Source organism: Callionymus lyra, chromosome 3 (genome assembly GCF_982586985.1).
Source record: "Callionymus lyra chromosome 3, fCalLyr1.hap1.1, whole genome shotgun sequence".
Classification (NCBI taxonomy): Eukaryota; Metazoa; Chordata; class Actinopteri; order Syngnathiformes; family Callionymidae; genus Callionymus; species Callionymus lyra.
Genome location: NC_141820.1, coordinates 4,028,078 through 4,044,979, shown reverse-complemented (window position 1 = coordinate 4,044,979; position 16,902 = coordinate 4,028,078). Strand labels below are relative to the sequence as shown.

The 16,902-nt window shown below is 39.8% G+C and overlaps 1 protein-coding gene across 1 annotated transcript; it reads right to left on the bottom strand.

The window, feature by feature from the left end:
• Positions 1–847: 847 nt before the first annotated feature.
• Positions 848–14,435, bottom strand: LOC148083050 (exostosin-1c-like). The gene is made up of 5 exons (XM_087785717.1): positions 14,397–14,435; positions 14,232–14,318; positions 14,015–14,175; positions 1,098–1,269; positions 848–1,030 (listed from the first exon to the last, which is right to left on the bottom strand). Exons 1-5 carry the CDS (start codon positions 14,433–14,435, stop codon positions 848–850), a joined length of 642 nt encoding a protein of 213 aa, XP_087641843.1.
• Between the last annotated feature and the right edge of the window lie 2,467 nt (positions 14,436–16,902).

Genomic DNA, 16,902 nt, shown 5'->3' with positions numbered 1-16,902 from the left:
AGACGGGTAGATGTGAGGTCAGAGAGGTAGATGTGAGGTCAGACAGGTAGATGTGAGGTCAGACGGGTAGATGTGAGGTCAGACAGGTAGATGTGAGGTCAGACAGGTAGATGTCAGGTCAGACAGGTAGATGTGAGGTCAGACGGGTAGATATGAGGTCAGACAGGTAGATGTGAGGTCAGACGGGTAGATGTGAGGTCAGACGGGTAGATATGAGGTCAGACGGGTAGATGTGAGGTCAGACAGGGAGATATGAGGTCAGACAGGTAGATGTGAGGTCAGAGAGGTGGATGTGAGGTCAGACAGGTAGATGTGAGGTCAGACAGGTAGATATGAGGTCAGACGGGTAGATGTGAGGTCAGACAGGTAGATATGAGGTCAGACAGGTAGATATGAGGTCAGACGGGTAGATGTGAAGTCAGACAGGTAGATATGAGGTCAGACAGGTAGATGTGAGGTCAGACAGGTAGATGTGAGGTCAGACGGGTAGATATGAGGTCAGACAAGTAGATGTGAGGTCAGACGGGTAGATGTGAGGTCAGACAGGTAGATGTGAGGTCAGACAGGGTTAAATCAAACACCAGAGTTGATTAGAATTATTTACTTATTGAACCTTTTGTGGAATCACCTCCTTTGATCGACAACCATCAGTTCTCACACACACACACACACACACACACACACACACACACACACACACACACACACACACACACACACACACATCAGAACCGTCACGAGGCTTCAGAGAAAGTTCTAGAAGTTCTTCTTCATCTGGACTCGTGGCTCCAGAGACAGTCCTCCAGGGTCTGTCGTCTGGTCCAGCCTCCAGTCCTGTCTCCCATGTTCACGCTCTCTCCAGGTCCTTGTACTTCTTGCGGAACACGGACACCTGGTCCTTGAAGAGCACCGGGTCCAGGCGCAGCTGCGAGTGCACCAGAGGCATGTAGCCAAACCAGCTGAAGGTGTTGATGCACTCCTGCCGCTGACTGAAGTGCTCGGGGTCGACCCAAGGAACCGTCCTGGTGCCCTGGTGAGCCAAGAGAAGGTGGTGAGACTAAGAGCATCGGCAGGATCTCAGGAAGAGGAGCGCCCACCTGTGGACCCGGGAGCTCCTTGGACTGCTTCCTCTGGGCCACTTTGATTGGCGGCAGGTGCGTCGCAGCAGAGACCAGGAAGTTCATGAGGATGTCCTCGCAGTTGCACGAGCGGTCCACCAGAGTTCTCAGGGACTGGGGCAGGTAATGAGTGAACAGGTAGTGGTAGTACCTGCGAACATATGCAGAGTTTGAAACATGTTACCACAGTCCTATCAAACTGCTGTTCTCAGAGCGAACACTAGAGGTCGCTTCAGACTCACAGACTTCTTGTCCATCACATCAGAAGTTCAACCTTTAACGTCTGAACATTTGTTTCTTTATTATTCAGTAAACCATAAAAACAATCGATACAAAACTACTTCCAAGCTTTTCAACTTAAAAATATATATTTTTATTATAGAAACGTTAGGATTAAAGAATTAATGTTTTACGATATTAAGGCTTAAACTCAAAAAGATGATTCAATAGAAGAAAACGCTTCAAATAAAGGAAAAATGTTTAAATTCATTTTTTCTTGAACTAAATGTTTTGTTTTGAAAAAACTTTTGATGATATTGTTTTTCATCAAAATCCACTTTCTTTTATTCATTTATTTTATTGTGCAACTGATGTGTTTGATTGACTTTTTAATGTTAGTAAATCGTTTGTGTCATTCTTTTATTTTATTGGACAGACTTGTAGAAAATAGAAAATAGAAAAGCTTTATTCATCCAGAGGGAAACACACTTTTACAACAGCGCAGTTTAAAAAAATAAAGTGCAAGGAAAAAAATATAAATAAAAGAGATAATACAAAATAAAATAAAAAAGATCTTAAAAATATACAATTATTTACAAAATTAGAAATTTAACACTATTAACAAAATACAATAGAATAAAATAAAATAAAAATAAAAACAAAAAAAGTAAAAAAATAAAATAAAACACACGAGAAGAAAAACACACTACGGATTAGCATCAGGATATTTAAAGTAAAGAGTTAAATATCCTGACACCAGTTGGGATGAAGGACCTTCTATAACGCTCCGTCCTACACTGGGGGGCCTGAGCCACTGAAGGAGCTGCTCCTCCACGGTCAGGTGCAGTGGGTGGAGAGTGTTGTCCCTGATGGAGGATAGTCTGGAGAGTGTCCTCCTCTCTCCCACCTCCTCCACTGAGTCCAGCGAGCGGCCCAGGACAGAGCCGGCCCTCGTGACCAGCCTGTTCAGTCTCTTCCTGTCCCGGTCCGTGCTGCCTGCTCCCCAGCAGACCACAGCGTAGTGGATAGCAGAGGCTACCACGGAGTCATAAAAGGTCCTCAAAAGTGGTCTGCACACTCCGAAGGACCTCAGTCTCCCCAGGAGGTGGAGGCGACTTCGGCCCTTCTTGTACACGGCGTTGATGTGTGTGGACCAGTTCAGTTTATTGTTGAGGTGAACACCCAGGTATTTGAAGCTGTCCACCAGCTCAATGTCCGAGCCCTGGATGCTCACCGGTTGATGTGGTGGGGACTTTTTCCTGAAGTCAATCACCATCTCCCTTGTCTTACCGGTGTTTAAGCAAAGGTAGTTGCTCTCACACCAGTCAACAAAGTCCTTGATGACTGACCTGTACTCCAGCTCGCCCCCCCTAAACACGCAGCCCACAATGGCCGAGTCGTCAGAAAACTTCTGGAGGTGACAGCTGCTGGAGTCATAGGTAAAGTCCGCCGTGTAGAGGGAAAAAAGGAAAGGTGACAGCACTGTCCCTTGAGGCACCCCGGTGCTGCAGATGGTCACCTCAGACCTGCAGTCCTGCAGCCTCACATACTGCGGCCTGTTGGTGAGGTAGTCCATCGTCCATGCTGCCAGCTGTGTCCCAACTCCTGCGTCCTCCATCTTCTTCCTTAGCAGCGCCGGCTGGATGGTGTTGAAAGCACTTGAGAAGTCAAAAAACATGACTCTCACAGTGCTACCGGCGGCTTCCAGATGAGTCAGTGCCCGGTGCTGCAGGTAGATGACGGCGTCATCCACCCCCATCTTTGGCCTGTAGGCGAACTGCAGCGGATCCAACGCAGAGCTCACCGTCGTGTGTAGCTCGCGGAGTACCAGCCTCTCCAAGGTCTTCATCAGATGGGAGGTCAGGGCGACTGGTCTGAAGTGGCTTGGTTCCTTCGCGTGCACCGCCTTGGGAACCGGAACCACACAGGAGGTCTTCCACTGGACCGGGACCTTCTCCAGTTTGAGGCTCAGGTTGAAGATGTGTGTGACCAACTCACAAAGTTGATCAGCACAGTCCCTGAGCAGTCTGGGGCTGAGTCCATCTGGTCCAGCAGCTTTCCTGATCTTCAGTCGCCTTAATTCTCTCCTCACCTGTTCAGATGTAACAGAGAGAGGTGGCTGTGGGGGGTTGGGCAGCTGAAGTAGGGCGTGTTGGGGGGGAGAAAGGTGGCTTGGAGGTGAGAACAGTTGGGGGGAGGGGGCTGAAGCAGGGGAAAAACAGCTTTGTGAAGAGTGGGGGGCAGAGATGGAGGGGGGAGGGGGGCCCTGATCAAACCGGTTGAAATACTGGTTAAGTTCAGTGGCCCATCTTTGGTCTCCCCCTGCTGTGGCTCTGGCTCCACTCTGGCCATGACCTGAGATGTTCTTCAGGCCTTTCCACACATCCCTTGTGTTGCCCTGCACCAGTTGCTCCTCCAGTTTCCTCTTGTATTCCTCCTTGGTCATCCTGATCGCCTTCTTGAGCTCTCGCTGGACCTCTTTAAGCTCCTCTCTGCTCCCTGAAGCAAACACCCTCTTCTTCTTGTTCAGCAGAACTTGAAGTTGAGGGGTCACCCATGGCTTGGTGTTGGCAAAGCACCGCACCTTGCGGGTCGGCGTGACGTTGCCCTCACAGAACTTTATGTAATCCGTGGAATGGTCATTGAAGGTGTCGATGTCATCACCATGAGAGAACACGCTCCAGTCTGTAGACTCAAAGCAGTCTCTCAGTTGTTAGGGGTTTTTGTGTTTCCATGAACCGACCCCTCTCCAGCCTCGTACGTGGTGATGGAATGAAGGACAGACACATGGATGAGTTTAAGAAAAATGCTCGTTTAGTGAATTATGCAAAAGTCAGAGACAAACTTACGTGAACACGGGCGCTAGCAAGCAGAGAGATCTATCGCAGACGTCTTCGAATGCCAGAACGCAAAGATCAGACAAAATGGTGGATCTTTATAGTAGAATATTCAGGTTAACGCCTCTAGTCAAATGTGAATGTAGGATTGGTCAGTAAGTGTAAACATTTGATTCTAAGATGGCCGGTCGCACGTGATCGTAGTGGAAATTTACCAAAAGTTGTTGTTTTCAAGAATCTGTTCCCAGCGACTTGTGTCCTTCAGAGTGAATTCTCAAACAGGTGTCCAGACGTCCTGGAATCTGGGATTGTTTAATCTTTCTGTGTGTGCAAGGCTTTGTGAACTCGGCCTTTGAGTTGTGAACCTGAGTTTAGTTTAAGTGAATGCAATGCAAGAATAGGATTATTTAATATGAATTAAATATGTAAGATTATCAGTTAATCAAGTGACTATTTGAAATGTGTGTTAAATCTAGGTGATTGATTACAGTAAAGTTGTCATTTCCTTACATTCCCCCTGATTGCATCATGAACTAATGATGCAATAAAACAAAGACAAGTCTGATTTCAAAATAATGATCGCGAATCTGATTATAAACTAAACATGCCAAACTATCATCCATATAGTGCCACACAAAGATTACATATGGTGAGAAAGCAACAGAGGAAACACAGATTCATTTAATGGAAACAATTATACATTATGAGCATTTCTCTCAAATCACAAAAAAAAAGAAAAAATCCAAAAAAAAAAATTAATAATAATAATAATTCCAAATTATGCTATGAATTAAAACTGAAGTAATAGAATGCCAAATCATCAAAAAACATATTCACAATAACTAACTCAAATCTAATAAGTCTATTTTGAAGTAGAGATTTTGATAAAATATATATTGATATGGAGCCAGTATCCACTGCTTTGAAAAACCTCTTTAACGAGGTAAAAAGAAAGCAGCAGCCCCGTTTTCGGCGACTTGGATGTGGGCTCTTCGTGTTTGTGTTGTTGACGTTCTCCACCGTCAACAGTGCATCATTGAGCTCGTCCTGCAACATAGGAAAGACATGAACAGCATCGCATTCTTTGGACAAATGAGAAACAATACATCTTTAAATCATGCTTTTTATTTATAATTGACTCATACTACTTCATGCAGACAAAATGAACCCCTTCCTATTTACTACCCAAGTTAGAGAGATAGTAAAACACAGTCGTACCTTATTCTCGAGCTGTTTTCTACACCAAAAATTTAAACTAATTGAATGCAATCTGGACAGAGCTCCCTCCAGCAGTGTTGATCGACAGAACCGTGCAACAAGAATCACCAAACATGTAACAAACCTATTATCCAGCTAAGTATCTAAGTCCTCCCCCTGAGGGACAAATAGAACAACCTAATTTATTTGTATTTAAAAAATGTTTTCTTGAATAACTTTATATCCAAATCTATTGTCAAATCATTTAATTAATCATAATACTCTTTGTATTAACTCTCTTAAATTAGATTAATTAATTATTAATTTAATTAAATTAAAATATATGACATTATTAGCTAAAAAAAAATATTCTAAGCTTTGTTTAATCTGTATTATTCCTCTTAGATTTGGTTTGAAAGTCTATTGCTAAAGTAAATGGATAATATCAAATATAAAAAAGTGACTGTCAAAAGTGACCATTTCTGCATCCGTTTATTTATTCAATTTTGTTTTTTCTATATTAGCATTTCTATTGTTGGATTTCCGGACCTAAGTTTAACCAATTAATAAAAGACTAACTAAGACTTAATTTATGAATAATTTAAAAATTTAAAAATTAAAAATTAAAAATTAAAAATAAAAAAAATAAAAATCTACTCTATAAAACATTTTTTCCGATTATAATGATTCATTCTTTTCTTTTCTTTTCTTCTCCTTTGTTAGATATAGAACTCCACTAAAATTTGTAACCTTATTTTTAATTATTTACCAATTCAATTTAATTTAATTTTAAGTGTCTTATCGTTACAACCAATTTATTATCTTTATTTTAAAGTTCCCCAAAGAATGTTAAACTCTAGTATTTCAAATTGGTATTTATTTTAGGTTTACTCAGGTTCATTTTGTCATGTGGATGAAGACTAGTAATTTTCAATGCTTATGTAATTCAATTCCTTCAATAAATTACACTTGCTAGTCCATATTTTAATTTAGAACTCAACTTGTTTATTTTCCATCAATCTCTTGCTCTAGTTCTTATTTTTTGATCAACTTAGATTAAAGGTAGATTTACCCTTAACAGTTAATTAAAGTTAATTTAAAGATTGATATGATTCTGTAGTTTCTAAATAGATTATTTACTATTTTCTTTCCTGAAGGCATCATTTATTAATTTATTCTTACATTTTCCAGAGTCAATTTCTTTTCCCTGCTTTATATTTTTTGTTAAAGTTTATAGTTGCCATAGAATGTTAGAAGCAGCTTTAGAAACACATTTCCATTTCTTATTGAACTTTTTCAATTTATCAATTTCAGTTTTTAATTCCAAGTTTCACTTTTCATATTGTCTATTGTATTATTGGCTGCTATTGATGTAGATAAAATATTTTATTTTAATTTATTAAAAAATTATATATATAAATTCTGAAAATATGTTTTAATCATAACAATATGTTTTCTGTTATTTGAAATTCCCTCCAATGTTTGGACAATTTCCAGCCCATCTGATTGTCCTTTTAAATATATATATACATATATATACCAATATGTTCCTTCTTTTAGCATTAAGTAAAGTCTTATTAGTTTTAGGGAAGTTGTATTTATCTCAAATCATGATTTCTTGTGTTTGGTCATTTAAACATCTTAACTATTTCACCACATGTCCAAAGAGTAGTTTCCTAAAACTACATTTGTTCATATATATATTTAAAAGTATGCTAGTCAAGTTTTTAGCTTTACTCATGTTGGCTCATGTTTCTTGTTCACCTTCTAACAAGGAGATCTTTTGATATATTTAAAAGTCTGCAGTGGACAGTGGCGTCTTATTTCTCCCTCACTGGAGCTTCTCAACACCACCTCTGACAGGATAAGAATGATCAGAAGTTATGAGAAGGTCAGTTATGTATCTATTCAGGTGGTGATGAGGATATTGTGTGTGTGTCATGAGTTGTGTATTCATAACTTTGATCTGTGGATGTCAGTTAAAGTTTGTCATGTGTTTTATTTGAATAAACCTTGAAGTTAGCAGAGAGTTCAAATGATCAGTATGTTTTGACTTCATGGAGAGAGAGAAACAGAGGCGGGTGTTCGAGAGAATTCTTTCACTCTCTCACACACACACACACACACACACACACACACACACACACACACACACACACAGGGAGCAGGTTGTAGCAGAGACACTTTTTATCTTATTCAATTTAAAATGTAAGTCATGTGTTTGTTTGTTTGTCTCTGAGATCAGTGTGTTATTTGTAATATCTATGTGAATGTCTGAGAGTGTTGTGTGAGTTCAAATCTGTTTATGAATGTTATAGTTAATTAGATCAGGTGTGAGTCAGACCTCTTTGATTATTTACCCACAACAGAAATACAGTATCTATTCTAGATGACTATTTTGCTTATCTTAACTAGTTTCTTTAATTAATATTCACTTCAATGAGATTTCCTCTTGGTCTATAGGTGTTTGGTTTATGCAACTAGAGAGAAGAATATCATATTAATATTTCTCAGTGTTTCTTTTAATTTATCTCTTAATCTATTTTTTTTCTTTGACCTTTCCTCCTACAGTATTTTAGTCTCTATTTTTTCCATTTTCACTATTTTAAGTCTAATTACCAAAGAACAATAACATAAATTTCACTCGCATCAATATGGAGTGGCTTAGTATAGTATAGTCTAGTCTCTATAGTATATTCTTTATTGTCTATTCTCTATAGTCTAGTTTCTGGAGGTGACAAGTGAGCAGCTCTAGACAGAGTCACTTTTAATTAGTTTAAATAAAATTCTGCATCAGTCGACCGCACACGTTTTCGTTTTGTTTTCTTATGGCTGCTTTCATCATAGCTCTGAGTGGAGCAATCAGAGTATGTTATTCTGGGATTAATTTTTTACTGTTATATCTTAAGATATCATGTCTCTAACAGGCTAGATTTGTATGCTTTTTTCGTCAAATCGCAAACAACTTTGCATTTCTTAATCATGTGTCTCAGGGCCCTGTTATAATATCTATATATAATATATAGAACCTAGCTTCTCCACCAGCAACCACAGCAAGAGCAACACGAGGGACAGAAGTGTCAGAGAGCATAGAGAACCTTGTTCGTTTGTTAGTTCTGCAGCCTCACCATCAGGACCACAAAAATGTCACCGCAGACAAGAGTCAAGTTCATGTTTGCGACCAGATCGTGCCATTTGTCTTCATAATCACGTTCATCATCATCCCAGACATAGTTCTTAGTGCTGTGTGGGGGGTCCAAAGGTGGATCATAGGAATGAAGTCTCAAAAGTCTTTTCAAGATCAGAGAAACCATCAGATGTTCAATCATGTTGAACCAGTACAGCTCCTCTCTCTCTGGAGCAGAAGTTCATTCTTGGTGGAGAGTTGTTGAGGTCGAGTTCTTGTTTGTTCAGCTCAGGAAAATTGCTTCAATCGTAGGTGTCACCAATAGGGAACTGGACCAAAGTTCCTGGAGTAAAAGCCAAAGATGCGCCATTGTTGACCAAAATTCTTTGTTTGTTTCCATCTCCTCGTCCTCTTCTCCTGCCACACCCATGCACTCCAGCCAGTGGCCAATAGGGAGCTATGATAGGACCCTAGAACTATCATCAACTATCATCTATGATAGGACCCTAGAACTATCATCAACTATCATCTATGATAGGAGCCTAGAACTATCATCAACTATCATCTTCTCTATTTTTTAGAGAAGCTCTTTCAAGTCTTTAATTTGAATCTTAATTAGCTGTATCAAGCTAGCTCAAGAGCTCAATAAGAGCACTTTGTTTAACTATTTTATTTATTATGAATTCTCAGAAATCATTGATGTGAGTAACCTACTCATAAGATTTACCATTAAATTAAAAAACAGAGTTTAAAGTTTCTTATTTTCTTCCCTGTCAGGAGCTTTAACTTGTCACCTGTAGTAAAAGTTACTTTTGTCTTAAAAAAGAGGAGGTCAATAAATGAATAGAACAAATTAATAATTATATTAATAATATTAATAATAATGCTAAAAATAATAATAAGTAAAGAAGCGATTATCAAAAAAAAAATTAAATGAAAATATAAAAGATGAAGAATTTAAAAATCTAAATTAAGAACCAAAACTTCAATTAACTAATTAAAATCCATTATAAAATCCGAGATAATAATAAAAATAAAACAAATAGTAAACTAAGATATTAATAATAAAAATAAAAATAAAAAACTAAAATGGAATAATTTGAAAATAATAAATTCAATTAGATCTAATCAAATGTATACTAATTTATTACAATTATTCAAGTCAAAACAATTGTCAATTAACAACTTAGTATTAATTTATTTTTATTTATTTAACTTCCTAATTAGTTGCATATATATAGCACAATTGACAAAGAGGAATAAGAGTGACTGTCTAAAGACCAAATAAAACATCTAACTTAATATTCCCCCAATAATTAAAAAGATAAAAATCCAATCCCTAATTTACTAAAAATAATAAAATAGTACATTTATGACTAATTGTTAAAATAATAAAATGTATTTAAAGTAATAATTGAAAAACTAAGAAAACAGAATAAACTGCAATTGATTCAATTAATCAATAATTAAATAATTACACCAATTGAGTCAGAACAAAAGTCAATTAGGAAGTAAACAAAGAGCAAACCAGCAGGGGGCAGCATAGCAAATACAACACCAAAGATCAGAAATTGAGAGAAGAAGAGAAAACAGGAACTAGATATCAACAAACGTACACACGTGCAAGCAGTCAGTGACACACTTGTTTTAGATAAGCAGTATTAGCAACACAAAACAACCAAGTTACACTCAATGTGAACAATTGTGAGTTGATCGATTGATAATGTGAAATATGAAGAGAGGATGGTCAAGATCATTAATACATACAACAGTGAGCCAACAATCAATGTCAATTGTGTTATTGTTATTGAACACAGCAGAAGAAGGAGAAAATTGAAATGTGAGTTGGTTTGTTTTTCTTCTTAAACCAATTATACCAGTAATTAACTGTATATATTCATATATACCTCAATTAAGTAATCAAACCCAATAGTGAATAGTATTCAAGATGACGTAAGAATGTGTGTTTAAAGAAGACATGAATACAATGGGAGGGTCGGTGAGGAAAAGAAGGAAGTCTTAAAAGTTCAACCTCCAAGCGAAACCACTCCCACCAACAAGGAAAAACTCTTTCGGAGCTCATTCGAACTTGCAGCAGCTAAAGAGACAAGTCTGCCAAGCAGCAGTTCTTATCAGCAAGAGATAGTGTCCAAAGACACACGAACCTGGACTCTCAGCTGAGTCACAGAAAGTCAGAGATCTCACACAAATGAATGATCATTTTTACAAGTACTGCAGCGAGAAAAAATTATTCAAAAGATACAAACATACAGACACAGACAATTTTAACAGAACAATATGTCATGACAATACGACGACAACAGTATTTTACCAAAACAGGCCAGAGAGACACACTATGCTACGTGGAACGAGACTCTTGACCAGCCTGTCGTGTCTAAAGTGTCGAAATCAGATTGGAGAGCCTCTCGATCCGTAATCAGTTTCAAAACACCCTGGATAGGAGACCCCTCAACTCATCCATTCTATTTCAACCCCCGTCGAACTAACTCTAAACTAATCATCAATGAGACTTTATCCATCACCGTGATTGTTCGGAAAAATTAACTAGCCCTAACTATACTGCCAAATACCTGTGGAGCCCCTCGACACAGAAACACAATGAGATCTAACTGGCCTACACACCGGCTGGCAGAGTCTTCAGACCAGGATATTGGGAGAGACCCCTCAAATCCCACACATCCCCAAATTAATGATAGCTACTTGGCTTACCGAAAAAGTACGTCTACTATAATCACCCATTGGCCAAGCATCCTAACTAGTTTAAGAATCTGGAAAAACGTCAGATGCCCTGTAGAGGGAGCCAGCTACACTCCACCCCTACTCAGAATTCTCAAGGGTTACCAGGTCGTGTAACCGTCTCCTCTGCCTATCAATTCAACTTAAATTCTAATCAACGTTTTTTTCCTTTTTTCAACGATGCTTCTTCTTCTTCCCGGGACACGATAATGTCGTCTACACTTAATACAACAACAAACAACAACTGAACATGCAATACCTCAAAAAACGAGCATCAGATTATAAAAGCACTATTGAGAAATATAATCTAAATTTGTGACAGAACCAGAGACTTACGTTTATTCTTCCAGGCAACCAAAACTAATATAAAATATATATGTAATCTTTTCCTAACCAAATATAAACTTAATTTTAGATTATAGATTATAAAATCTATGTAGAAAATAAGATAAAATCTTTCTCACCTGATTCTTGAAGTAAGGTATAGTTGCCGGCCTGGTTGCCTGGAGAACAATCAGCTCAGAGTTCGTCTCGGAATCGAAAAGGCCTTCAAACCATCAGTCCACGCCAAGGGTCACGTGCACCAAGTTGTTAGGGTTTTTTGTGTTTCCATGAAGCGACCCCTCCCCAGCCTCGTACGTGGTGATGGAATGAAGGACAGACACATGGATGAGTTTAAGAAAAATGCTCATTTAGTGAATTATGCACATAAGTCAGAGACAAACTTACGTGAACACGGCGCTAGCAAGCAGAGAGATCTATCGCAGACGTCTTCGAATGCCAGAACGCAAAGATCAGACAAAATGGTGGATCTTTATAGTAGAATATTCAGGTTAACGCCTCTAGTCAAATGTGAATGTAGGATTGGTCAGTAAGTGTAAACATTTGATTCTAAGATGGCCGGTCGCACGTGATCGTAGTGGAAATTTACCAAAAGTTGTTGTTTTCAAGAATCTGTTCCCAGCGACTTCAGTGTCCTTCAGAGTGAATTCTCAAACAGGTGTCCAGACGTCCTGGAATCTGGGATTGTTTAATCTTTCTGTGTGTGCAAGGCTTTGTGACCTCGGCCTTTGAGTTGTGAACCTGAGTTTAGTTTAAGTGAATGCAATGCAAGAATAGGATTATTTAATATGAATTAAATATGTAAGATTATCAGTTAATCAAGTGACTATTTGAAATGTGTGTTAAATCTAGGTGATTGATTACAGTAAAGTTGTCATTTCCTTACACAGCCTCTCCTTGGCTTCATCATTCCACATCTTAACAGTTCTTTTCTGTGCAGGCTGTCTCCTCACCATGGGAGTGTATTCAGGTCGCAGACGTATCAGGTTGTGATCAGAGCGGCCGAGGGGGGGCAGGGCGGTGGAGGTGTAGGCACCTTTTACATTTGCATACAAAAGGTCCAGAGTCTTGTCCTCCCGGGTGTGGCACTTCACGTATTGTGTGAAGGTGGGAAGAATGGAGGAAAGTGAGGCATGGTTGAAATCCCCGTTAATGAGCAGGAGAGAGTTCGGGTGTTTGAGCTGCAGGTCAGACACTGAGGCGCTCAGCCTCTCGCTCGCTGCGGCTGCGTCCGCAGAGGGAGGAATGTAAACAGTGAACACAATCACATGTGAGAACTCCCTCGGGATGTAATACGGGCGGATGCCCACCGCAACAAACTCTATGTCCTTAGTGCACACTTGTTCTTTAATGGAGACATGAGCGGGATCGCTCCATCTCTCATTAATAAACACCGCCACTCCTCCTCCTCTCCTCTTTCCATCCATGTCCCGGTCCGCACGCACCATCTTGAACCCCTCCAGGGAAACAACAGAGTCTGGGATCTTCTCCGTCAGCCAGGTCTCCGTGAAACATAGAAGGCTGCTCTCCCGGAAATCTCTCTGATGCCGGGTCAGCGCAGCGAGCTCGTCCGTTTTATTCACGATCGAACGTACATTTCCCATGATGATCGATGGAATAAAGGGACGGAACCTACGTTTCTTCTCTTGTTTCATCCGACCTGCTCTGCATCCGCGTCTTTTTCTCTTGATTTCCACGGGAATCGTCCATTCCGCGCTGAGAGAGAGAGCGGTGTTGCGCAACCCCAACAGCTGATCCCTTTTGTAAACAATAGACCCGCTGAGCGTGTCTGCCGACGGAGTTCCCAAAAGTGACGAAAATAGCAGAAAACCGTATGCAAAAGTTGTAAAAGTGGTCTCGTTTTGTGCACAACGGCAACAAGATCCGACCACTCTAAAGAAAAAATTAAAAAGACGCCAAAAAAATGGAAAAAGTGTAATAAAAAGTAAGAAGAAAGAGGGAGCTGTTGTAACCAGCTGCTGCTCGTGCGGCGCCATGTAGAGGCTCATGTTCTTCTGTTGAATTATCTGTGAAATCATGGTTTATTCTTGAGATTCTTCTCTTAATGATGATGTTTAAGTGTTTGAACAGTTTATAAAACGCTTGATGTGTCAGTCGTGGATCTTATTCCTGCCGTGATGAGCTTCATTCATGTCGCAGTATGAAGTGATGATGGACTAGAGCTCAGATGATGGAACCCTGGATTCAGGAGATGTTCACCCTCGACATGGTGAAGAGAGAACCACACGTTGAGCTGGAGCGACTTTACTTTCAGCCTGTTTTGAACTGTGGCTCTGATGGAGGTCCAGCTGACAGCAGCACATGCCGAGCGTCTGTAACGGAGACTATTGAGACTTGTCTGGACGAACAACAGCTCCACGTCGGCCTCAGATGGAAGAAGTTCTTCAGGTGGTCACCTGTGGTAGAAGGCAGCTCCAGTCAGCACGATGGAGTAGTCGTTGGTCCACTTGGACGTGTAGCCCCAGGCGTGTTTCAGGGGGTCCCAGAAGTGGCTCCTGGGCGGGTAACCCACGATCCTCTCGGGGAAGCTCCTCCACACCAGGAAGGCGAAGTTGACCTGAACGACAAGAGTCAATCCTGAAGCTCCTCCTTCTCGCCATCGTGTCCACAAACCTCACTGGTCAGCAGAACCGTGTCTTCGTCCAGGCTCAGCACAGCTTCCGTTTCTATGGCAACGTGAGGTAGAAACCGACTGGAGGCCTGCGACACAAACATGAGCCATCGGGGAAAGTCAGGACATGAGCGACACACCTGTCACAGAGAGGACGAGATTCTTACCTTCCGTCTGCCGTCCGTCACCGTGAGAGGAACCGACATGGGCGGAGCTTTCTCACTGTTCCAGATGATGATGATCTGCAGGAATGATGTCGACGTTCAATGACATCCCAGAAAACTCAGGTTATTATTTATTACTCGAGGTTATGTTGGTGTCTCAACCAGAAGGATGTGTCTCGCCTGCAGTTCATACAAAACAGCCAGAATTCTGATTCGCTCTCGTAGAAGAACTCACATTTCTCCGATCCTTAAATCTCTGCATTAGTTTGTTTCAGGATCATTTTAAAATTCTGGTTCTGACTTTCAGATCTTTTCATGGTAAGATTTAATTAATTAATTAATAAAACAAGTTTTAAAAAGTTTATTTGATTTTGTCAAGAGTTGTGTATAGGTACATTTTTAATTAATTTTATGAAAGAAAACTAAGTGAAATACTTTGTATTTAAAAAAAAATTTGGGAAAGTTAAAAAATCTGCATCTTTTTTTGCCAATACTGTGTCAATATTATACATTCTTGACGATACACAACACACACACCAAATATCTACACAACTCTTTAAAGCTGACTTCCTGCAGCACACTGACTGACTGACCTGAGAGCAGGACTTGGACCTGGAGACCACCTGCAGCAGCTTCATGATTGGCTGAGACTGAGACACCAGCGGGGAGACGGCGTGGATGACGGCAGTGAATTCCTGACCCGGAGTGACCCCTGGATTTATGAAACAACACAACAGCATTTCTACCACTGACCCTGACACATCTTTGGGGGGGACGCGTGTGTGTACCCAGGCCCAGGTAGTAGAACGGGAAGTGGGCCAGATGTGTGGAGTATTCGGGAAGAACCAGCAGTCCTCCAGGCAGGAAGTTCCACATGTACTTGTTCCTGGACGCGTGAGAAAACACTCGGTCCTTGATGATCTGTGCGGAAAGAAAACTTGAATCAATTTGTTGCTCCACCAGATGGCGCTCTCAGCCGTGAGATGTTTCTCTCTGGAAACATTACTATGAGAAGGTTAAGAAGTGAAAGAACAGAGAAAGTGAGGCTTCATGAAGCTTCATCAAGAGTTTTCACTGATTGTTGGTCGATGATGATCAACATGATCTTATCTACTCACACGGTTGAAGTTGTGTCGTTCATTTGTTGTGTCAAATATGTAAACAACCCTTAACAGTCCAGGTCTCTGCTCTTCTGATCCCTCCTGCCTTTATTATTATTAACATTATTTAATGTTAATTTTAGTAATTAGGTCAGAATATTTGAATTGTTATTTATGTAAAACTAACGTCAAATAAACTCAGTAACTCCAGAAGCAGCTGTGGATCAATGACATCAACAATATTGAATATTTCAAATGTTGTTTTTATTGATTAGTTTTGATGTGAAGATCAGAACAACCTTCCATCTGCATAACTGATAACCTGACGCTTCGTTCTACCCTCACTCGTGAACAAGACCGTGAGATACTTGAACTCTCCTCCTGTAGATGCTCGTCTTATTCATGAACTCTAGCCCATCGAAACATGTTCTGACCCACGAAGGCTCGTCCAGGTCCAGACGATTTTTAAGATGTCAATGATTTTTTGCTCAAATCAAGCACATTTAAAAATAATAATAATTGTTTCAAATAATATTCCATAAACTGAACAGATTAAGTCGCACGACTGGAACGATTCCAATGCCGAGCAATTAAAACGAGACAATTCCCCGCCAGGAAATGGTGAGAAGGGACTGTGCGCTTTACCCCGTGACCAGAAGAACCAAGAAAGCTACAAAAGACTTGAAAATGTTATTAAGTTTGAATAGTGTTTCTACTGGAACGTAGGTCATAGCAGGAGATGTTTGACAAGCGTTGCAGATTTGAGACTTTTTGACAAAATAGATTCATTCGTCATTACCTAATTTTTATTCTATCTATTTGTAGTCTATCTAATCTAATTAGCCACAGCATTTATTAAGATAAATAAGATAAAATAAAATATAAATAAAATTGTAATATTTAATATATATGTTTTTTTCAAAACATCTTACTTTACAGAATTGACTTAAGAAAAAGTTTAGAAAAAAAGGTGTTTTGTTGAAATGTGAATGAATAGAAATACATTTCCGCCTGGAAACATTTATTTATTTCATTGAAGCAAGATCTCAGAGATGCTTCAGGACTTAAAACAAACATCATTTCAACTTCATCATGTTGACGTGAGTCACTCAGACTGTTGACCAGGTTACATCATTTACTCTTCAATAGTTTGCTTTAAAATTATTTAAAAAAAAGTTGAAATGGAAAAAAGCTTCTGAAACATTGAACAGGTGGTCATAATGTTATGGCTCAATGATCCGACATGATCGATACCAAAGTCTCAAACAAGACATTGATCGACCGTTTGTGTAGTGAAGTTGTCTTCTCCTCTCGCTGTCTGTGACCTCTGACCTTCAGGGAGACGTCTCACTGGTTGATATTCGACTGCTCTCCCCTGATGGTAGACCTGTATCTCTACTGACTTACTT

What these genes read in the sequence shown, in the direction of transcription:
- LOC148083050 (XM_087785717.1), bottom strand. Translation starts at nt 14,435, where the DNA reads ATGTCGGTTCCTCTCACGGTGACGGACGGCAGACGGAAG. An exon ending in TGACGGACGGCAGACGGAAG is followed by an intron (nt 14,319 to 14,396) that starts GTAAGAATCTCG and finishes TTTGTGTCGCAG; the next exon opens with GCCTCCAGTCGGTTTCTACC. An exon ending in AGGAGCTCCCGGGTCCACAG is followed by an intron (nt 1,031 to 1,097) that starts GTGGGCGCTCCT and finishes TTGGCTCACCAG; the next exon opens with GGCACCAGGACGGTTCCTTG.